The 7464-nt window shown below is 50.1% G+C and overlaps 1 protein-coding gene across 2 annotated transcripts; it reads left to right on the forward strand.

Moving 5' to 3' along the window:
* The first annotated feature begins 3188 nt into the window (after positions 1 to 3188).
* On the forward strand, positions 3189 to 6128 carry LOC127332091 (BTB/POZ domain-containing protein At1g03010). Of its 2 annotated transcripts, none has more exons than XM_051358346.2 (4): positions 3189 to 3756; positions 3862 to 3928; positions 4018 to 5268; positions 5366 to 6128. In XM_051358346.2, the coding sequence occupies exons 1-4, from the start codon at positions 3659 to 3661 to the stop codon at positions 5984 to 5986; spliced, it is 2037 nt and encodes a 678-aa protein (XP_051214306.1). In that variant the 5' UTR covers positions 3189 to 3658; the 3' UTR covers positions 5987 to 6128. The 2 variants fall into 2 exon arrangements, with proteins under 2 accessions (XP_051214306.1, XP_051214307.1); XM_051358347.2 differs by having other exon boundaries at positions 3195 to 3756; positions 4030 to 5268.
* The last annotated feature ends 1336 nt before the right edge of the window (positions 6129 to 7464 follow it).

A 7464-nucleotide genomic window follows, 5' to 3' on the forward strand; every position in this document is an offset into this window, starting at 1 on the left:
TAAGAATGTGTGGCTTTTATGCACTTTAGACCCTGTGGTTTACCTTATTTATAAGTGAATTAAATTACACACAAAGGTAGTTGCTAAGTGTTAATAAGTTAGGGTTTGATTCTTAAAGAATGTGTTGTTGTAAATCTAATTCCATTTGATCTAATCCATAGATCAAATCATGTCTACCCAAAATAAGGTTTTAGTAAAGATCACAGTGAAGTTTATAGCGCTTGACTTGATGATCTACTTCCCTTCCAGCAAGTCAAGTGAAACTTCAGTTACTGTGGTAAGTTTTATTTGAAAGCGCGAAAATTCCCCGGATTTTCTATGCATGAATGCAATGCACACTTTGGTGTTCTCTCATTTTATAGCCTCTAAACCTGGGATATTACAGCCTCTCCCCCTTAAACTGAACTTCGTCCCGAAGTTCAAACGCTCTCATGTTTCAGAATGTTGAAATGTCTTGAACAGATCACCTTCCTGTAGTCTTCTGATGCCTGGCACTGATACTTTCTTCCATTCTATGATTTCTTCTAACATTCTAAGCTTATAGGCAGAGGAGTGGCTAATCGAGCAAATTGAGGTGTCGAGGAGAGTTGTGGTGAGGAGAGGAAGAGACTGGTGTGCTCAATTCGGTGGGAGGAGCCATCCTTTTATAGGAGCAGGAGGTGGCCGTGGGGCGGAGCTAGGGCCGCCGTCGTCGTCGCCGTTCCAAGGTTGCAAAGGGGCAAGACATGGGCTCGTCTGGTTGCTGATGCACGGGTGAAGCTGACACGCTTGATCGTGGCGCGGCAGGGGCTCTGTGGCGATGGCGCGTTTGATGGGAAGGTTCAATGCCGCGGCGGGTGATCGCAATCGTGGTCGTCGACTGCGGCGTTCCCGCGGGCAGGTGGCCGTGTCCAGGCGCTTCAGTGAGTCGTCGTGCGTCGACTGGCGCTGAGAGGAAGGGTCGAGGTGGAGCGAGGCAGTGGGCGTCGTCACGCTCTGGCGCGTCCAGGGTTGGCGCCATGCGCGCTCTGGCGCGGCATGGGCGAGTTCTGGGCGCCACTGGGCGCTTGTGTTCTGGCGTCTCCGGCGCATGGCTTCGTCGAGTCAAGGGCTGGGCAGTGTCAGGTGAGTGAGAGGAAGATAATTGACAAGGTGGTGCAGTCCAGAGGTGACCAGAGAGGGGGCTAGCCGTTGAGTGGCATGCCATGCCACGGCATGGCATGGTCTGCTCGATTTGGTCAAGCAAGGGTCAGGGCAAGTGGTGGTACTGGTGTTGTGAAGTGAGAGGAAGGTCCAGGGGTTGCTGTGGTGGCTCAGGTTGGACCAAGTCCTCTCCATTTTCCAGCATGGGCACAAATTGATACCCTGCCCTAAAGGTGTTTGAGGTAATGCCCGTAAGAAAAATATTTCTGAATTTTGCAATTCTTTTTGGTGGGTTGTAATCATATATTAAATGGAGTAGAATGGTGTTGGTTTGGTTCAATTTGGAATTGGTTTGCAAAATCTCAAAATGCATATGATCTTAGTTTTGTTTCAATGTCTCCACTTGGCTTGCTTCTAGTTTGAAATTGAGACAGAGTTTGAGGTGAGGGTTTTGAGCAAAGTTGTTGTCCTTGATGTTGTCTTGGAAGAGGTGCAAAGAGTTGGCCAAGTGTAGAAAGGAAAAGTTAAAAACCAGGGGCTCAAAGTGGGTATCATGCTGAAAATATCACACATGACCATAATCACATGTGAGCACAAATTTGATTCAAATTTGATTTGAATTGAGTTTGATTGTTTCCAAAAGTGTTAATAAGTGTTTAGTATCCATTTACAACTAATGGTGCAAACCAAAATGGTCTAGGTTAATGTTTTGCAAAAATGGCATAGGCCATATGTGTGTGTGGAATTGATTTTTATAATTTCTTTTCTATTTTATTTTTATTTGACTTTGGATGATCAAGTGATCATTGTTAGGGTTTTAGAGTAAGAGTAAACGCATAAGCAAGCATCATGGCAAAAGCACACTCAAATAATTAATAAGGTGAGCTATATGCATAGTCCTATATGATGAGAAAAAGTTTTTGTTGGCTCTGATTTTTGGATTCTTGAAATCTCTCTCTTGTTCCTTTTATTGAAAACTTGGGATGTTACACATATATTGCCACAAATCTTTATCAATGTAACATAAACTTTTAATTAGTTCAACCATCTGCAACAGAGTTGGAAGAGGATTCTTAAAGATGGCATCTCCTTGGTTATCCATCGGGCTAAACAACGACATCTCATATGACAAACGACTTGATACAATATTTTATTTTATTTTACTTTTTCTTTGTAACTATGTAAATATTTTACTTTTTATAATCATAATTATTGCATAGTAGTGCATAATGCCTAATTGCTTTCTCCGTCCAAAAGAAATTACTTATCCTAGGATCATCTGATCGTGATAGTGAAAAATCATATCTATAAACTTTGAAAAATTAGGGACGTAAAAGGTATGTGGATACATACACGTGTGAAATTTATAGAAAGTTGTGATAATCTCCAAGGTCAGGAAAACTAACAAATAAAGGTATTGTACATTGATGTAGAGTATGATAGAGTAACATAATGTAAAAGTAGTTCTTAAGCTACATTAATTACATGCCATAAATGATCGTATTGTTCTAACCAAAATTCACATGCCATATTCTTGTATATATATACCCTAGATATCTAAACCATTTCACAATTTTTAAGATCTTAAGGCTATGATATTTTGCTAAGTTACAAATATCAAGATTACATGGTACTATATTACTAGTATGCACTTGCTATTTCTAGGCATTTATACAATCCCAACACGAGGTTTATAAAATCCTCGAGAGTGTTCCACAAGCTAGGATATTTGTGAACCATATTGTACACAGGGTCACTGCCACAAATGATTTGAGTCTCACAATACACCAGTGAGACCAGGCCAGCTTTTAGACCAAAAGCGTAATGGAAAGCATTCCATTTTGTAGCACAAAGATATTGGGATAATTCAGAGACCTGTGGCATAGTGCGCTAACAGTTAATTGTGTCCAGTTTAATCAGAAACGCATAAACTTAAGCAGCATAATATGATTCCAATCTTATCGACGCATTGGGAAGAACAAAATGATTGCAGCTCCACATTTCGCTCCCGGCAGTTCTGCCCCTGCATCATAGGAGTGGTTATTAGGAGAAGGAAAGAATGAAAAGCCTATAAGCTTTATGGCATCTCAACAAAAGAACCTATATGATGCTCTGTGCCCCCTCTGTCGATCTAATTTCTCACTGTAACTCATGGCTTTGCTCCTTGTGGCATTGTAATCACCATCAAACTGACATGTTTGCATACATGATCTGGTACTAGTGCTAGTCCTAGCAGAAGTATATTGGCAAGAACCTTTTGACATCAGATTTTTCTTGACTGGCTTCACGGCTAGTGCAACCTTTCTGCACGCATTCCCACATCACACACTCGCCACTAAAAAGCCACTCTCTGATTCTCTCTGTTTCTCCCCCCTACAAGACACAGGACACTGAAGACTGAACCAGAAGTCCAGGACACAGACACTTGGCTTTTGAGAGAAACATATATAGCGAACTCCTTTTGCAGTGCCTGCACTCATTGCTCGATCCTTGTGAGAGCTGTGTGCGTGTGCGAGAGATAGAAGACGAACAAAAGATGGGCGTGGCGACGGTGACGGAGCTGAAGCAGAGCGTGAGCGTCTCCGGGAAGAAGATGTTCCGGACGAGCCTCAGCAATCGCCACGCCAACGAATGGTAATTTCAGTTTGCAATTCTGCTGCTTAATTTGCTCCTTCGTCTCGTCAGAACATGTCCAATTAGCACGTCACTGAACTGAACATGCTCGTGTTCGTCTTCCAGGCCTCCGACCGACGTCTCCAGCGACCTCACCGTCGAGGTCGGCACGTCCAGCTTCGCCCTCCACAAGGTGAGACAAAAGCAACCGCGTCGTCTCTCAAACTGTCTCAACATTTTTACAAGAAAGCTTAATTGGACGTGCTAATGCCGACGGCATAGCTGCTCGCGCAGTTCCCGCTGGTCTCCCGGAGCGGCAAGATCCGGCGGCTCGTCGCGGAGGCCAAGGACGCCAAGCTCGCGCGCCTCACGCTCCACGGCACCCCTGGCGGCGCCCCGGCGTTCGAGCTGGCCGCCAAGTTCTGCTACGGCGTCCACGTCGACGTCACGGTCGCCAACGTCGCCATGCTCCGCTGCGCCGCGCGCTACCTGCAGATGACCGACGACTTCTCCGACAAGAACCTCGAGCTCCGCGCCGAGGCGTTTCTACGCGACGCGGTGTTCCCCAGCATCGCCAGCTCCGTGGCCGTTCTCCGCACCTGCGAGGCGCTGCTCCCGGCCGCCGAGGACGTCAACCTCGTCGCCCGCCTCATCGCCGCCATCGCCAACAACGTCTGCAAGGAGCAGCTCGCGTCCGGGCTGCTGTCCAGGCTGGACCAGAGCGCGCAGCTCAAGCCGCAGACGGTGGGGCTCGTCGAGCTCGACTCGCCGGGGCCGGGGGACTGGTGGGGCAAGTCGGTCGCCGGCCTCGGGCTCGACTTCTTCCAGCGGCTGCTCTCCGCCGTCAAGTCCAAGGGCCTCAGGCAGGAGACGGTCACCCGCATCCTCATCAACTACGCCCAGAACTCGTTGCACGGGCTCATGACCTGCAGGGACATGTCGGCCGCGGACAAATGCGGCGGCGTCACGGACACGGACGCACTCAAGAAACAGCGCGCCGTCGTCGAGACCATCGTCGGGCTGCTGCCGGCGCAATCCAAGAAGAGCCCGGTGCCGATGGCTTTCCTCTCTGGGCTCCTCAAGACGGCGATGGCGCTGTCCGCGTCCAACACGTGCAAGACCGACCTCGAGAAGCGGATCGGCATGCAGCTTGACCAGGCCATCCTCGAGGACATCCTGATCGCCACCGGGTCTTCATGCGCGACGACCTCGCCGACGCCCGCCGCGGCAGCTGTGCAACAGCACCAAACTCTGTACGACACGGACGTGGTGACGAGGATCTTCTCGGTGTTCCTCAACCTCGACGATGACAACGAGGAGGACGGCGGCGGCGGGTTCGATTATGACAGCCCGCGGTCCCCGAAGCAGAGCGCCCTGGTTAAGGCTTCCAAGCTGCTGGACAGCTACCTAGCCGAGATCGCGCTCGACTCCAACCTCGTGCCTTCCAAGTTCATCTCCCTTGCCGAGCTCCTCCCCGACCACGCCCGCCTAGTCACCGACGGCATCTACCGCGCCGTCGACATCTTCATCAAGGCATGGACGCACGCACTGCATATCTCTTTCTGCTTGATGCTACTACAACGAATGTGCGAAATTAATCATCGCCTTCATGGTTGGAATTGACGTGCAGGTGCACCCGAACATCAAGGAGGCGGAGAGGTACCGGATGTGCAAGGCGATCGACTGCCAGCGGCTGACGCCGGACGCGTGCAGCCACGCGGCGCAGAACGAGCGGCTGCCGGTGCAGATGGCCGTGCAGGTGCTCTACTTCGAGCAGATCCGCCTGCGGAGCGCGATCCAGTCCGGCGGAGGAGGCGGCGGCGGCGGAGGAAGCGTCTTCGGCGGGCACGACGCGGCGCTCTTCTACGGCTGCGCGGCGGCGGCGGCGACGGCGCAGGGCGGCAACAACAACAACATGCGGTCCGGCAGCGGTGTCGGGAGCGGCGCCATGTCGCCGCGGGACAACTACGCGTCGGTGCGGCGGGAGAACCGGGAGCTGAAGCTGGAGGTGTCGCGGATGCGGATGCGGCTGACGGACCTGGAGAAGGACCACGTGAGCATGAAGCGGGAGCTGGTGCGCGTCAACCCGGCCAACCGCCTGCTCCGGAGCTTCGCGCGCAGCTTCGGCCGGCTCAACACGCTCTTCCGGATGCGCCCCGCCGCCGAGCCCGGGCTGCAGCAGCTCGGCGCCAAGGCCACCGCCGATGCCAAGGTGCTCTTCCAGCGCCGCCGCCGGCACTCCATCTCTTAATTAGAACACCACAAGCCGATCAAGCGAGTTCTTGTGCGGGGTTCTAGTACGTGTGCATAGGAGGTGATTTTACTTCGTGATTGATCAAGTATAATCAGCGTTTCAACACTTGCTCCCGATTCTTTTGTCCGGATTGCATGGTACGTACTCTTTTGATAATTAATGTGCAAATCGTCCGTACGTCTAGGATTATCGAGCCAAACCGTGCACTTCATGTATGGATTGTGGATGATTAATGTGCAAAGTGTTTACGTGTGTCAAAGTCTTATAATTGCAGGAATATTAATTTCAAAAGAAAATAGGACAAATGTTGTAATCTACATTTTTTTTCCCTTAAAACCCTTCGTTAAACTATTGATTTAATTTTCTTTGCCATATCATGTAAATTATCTAAATCTCCACTACTTATAAAAGAGAGAACTTGGCAGGAAAATTACATCTTAACCGTTCACACACGTCGATCAAATGGTCGAGATTCGTCTGTTCTCCCCACCCCTCCACCCAACAATTGACACGCGCGGTCCATCCGCCAGAAAAAAAAATAAAAGGAAAAAAAAATAGAATCCCTGTCACGATTCAGATCGCGATACAGTCTTCTTCTCCACGCGACGCCCCTGCCCGCCGCCTCATCTCCACGCGAGATCGCCATTCCAGGCGCCGCCGACTCCACCCCATGTTCGCTCTCCCATCAGCGGCACTCGTGCGGGTCTCTTTGCCTTCGCCTTCCAGATCGAGGGTAGAATCGAATCGCAGATGGCTGCCCAGTACCGATCCGACGTGGGTACGGAGGGTGAGCAAATCGGGGAGGTGCGTCTCCTTCGAAGATGGCGAGGTCCAGGAAAGTCCTGCTGGCTGCCCGTCCAGCTCCAGAGCGGGAGGCGGGAGGCAGCCGGGGAAGACGCGGTGTATATCTACGTTCTAGCCTTGGATGACTGAGGTCACCGTGGTCATGGCCAAAGCAGGATTGGGGCGTGCAGGATGAGTAATCTGACCGCGTACAGCCTATTTTTACTTTTAAGTGCATTCTTGAGCCAAGGACAAAGTATGTTCGTACGTGTTAATTTGCACGCAGATCTCATTGCACGTTTTCCTGCTAATTAAATGGAAATTTGTCTATTTACTCGGGATGAATATCCCATGATAACAGAGATAACCAATGGATATAGGACAGCAGTAAGATTTTACTAGGATGCATGATGGCTTCTAATTAATTTATTGTTCCAACAGTATTTGAACTGGAACTTTTATCACGTAACAATGCTCCTGCTCCACAGAAACAGAGCAGGCACCAGCCCTCTCGGATTCATGTTTGCCGCTCCAATTGAGGATTGCTTTTATGAGGCTAGCGCCAGCAATGGTGATAAGATAGCATCTGATTCGCTAACAATCTGCGGGGGCAATGAAGGGAACATAAGTGCGGCCATGGGAGAGCAGCGACACAAGGGGATGCGTGGGACATCCTTGTGCACAAGAAGCAA

The sequence above is a fragment of the Lolium perenne genome, chromosome 4 (genome assembly GCF_019359855.2).
Source record: "Lolium perenne isolate Kyuss_39 chromosome 4, Kyuss_2.0, whole genome shotgun sequence".
Taxonomy (NCBI): Eukaryota; Viridiplantae; Streptophyta; class Magnoliopsida; order Poales; family Poaceae; genus Lolium; species Lolium perenne.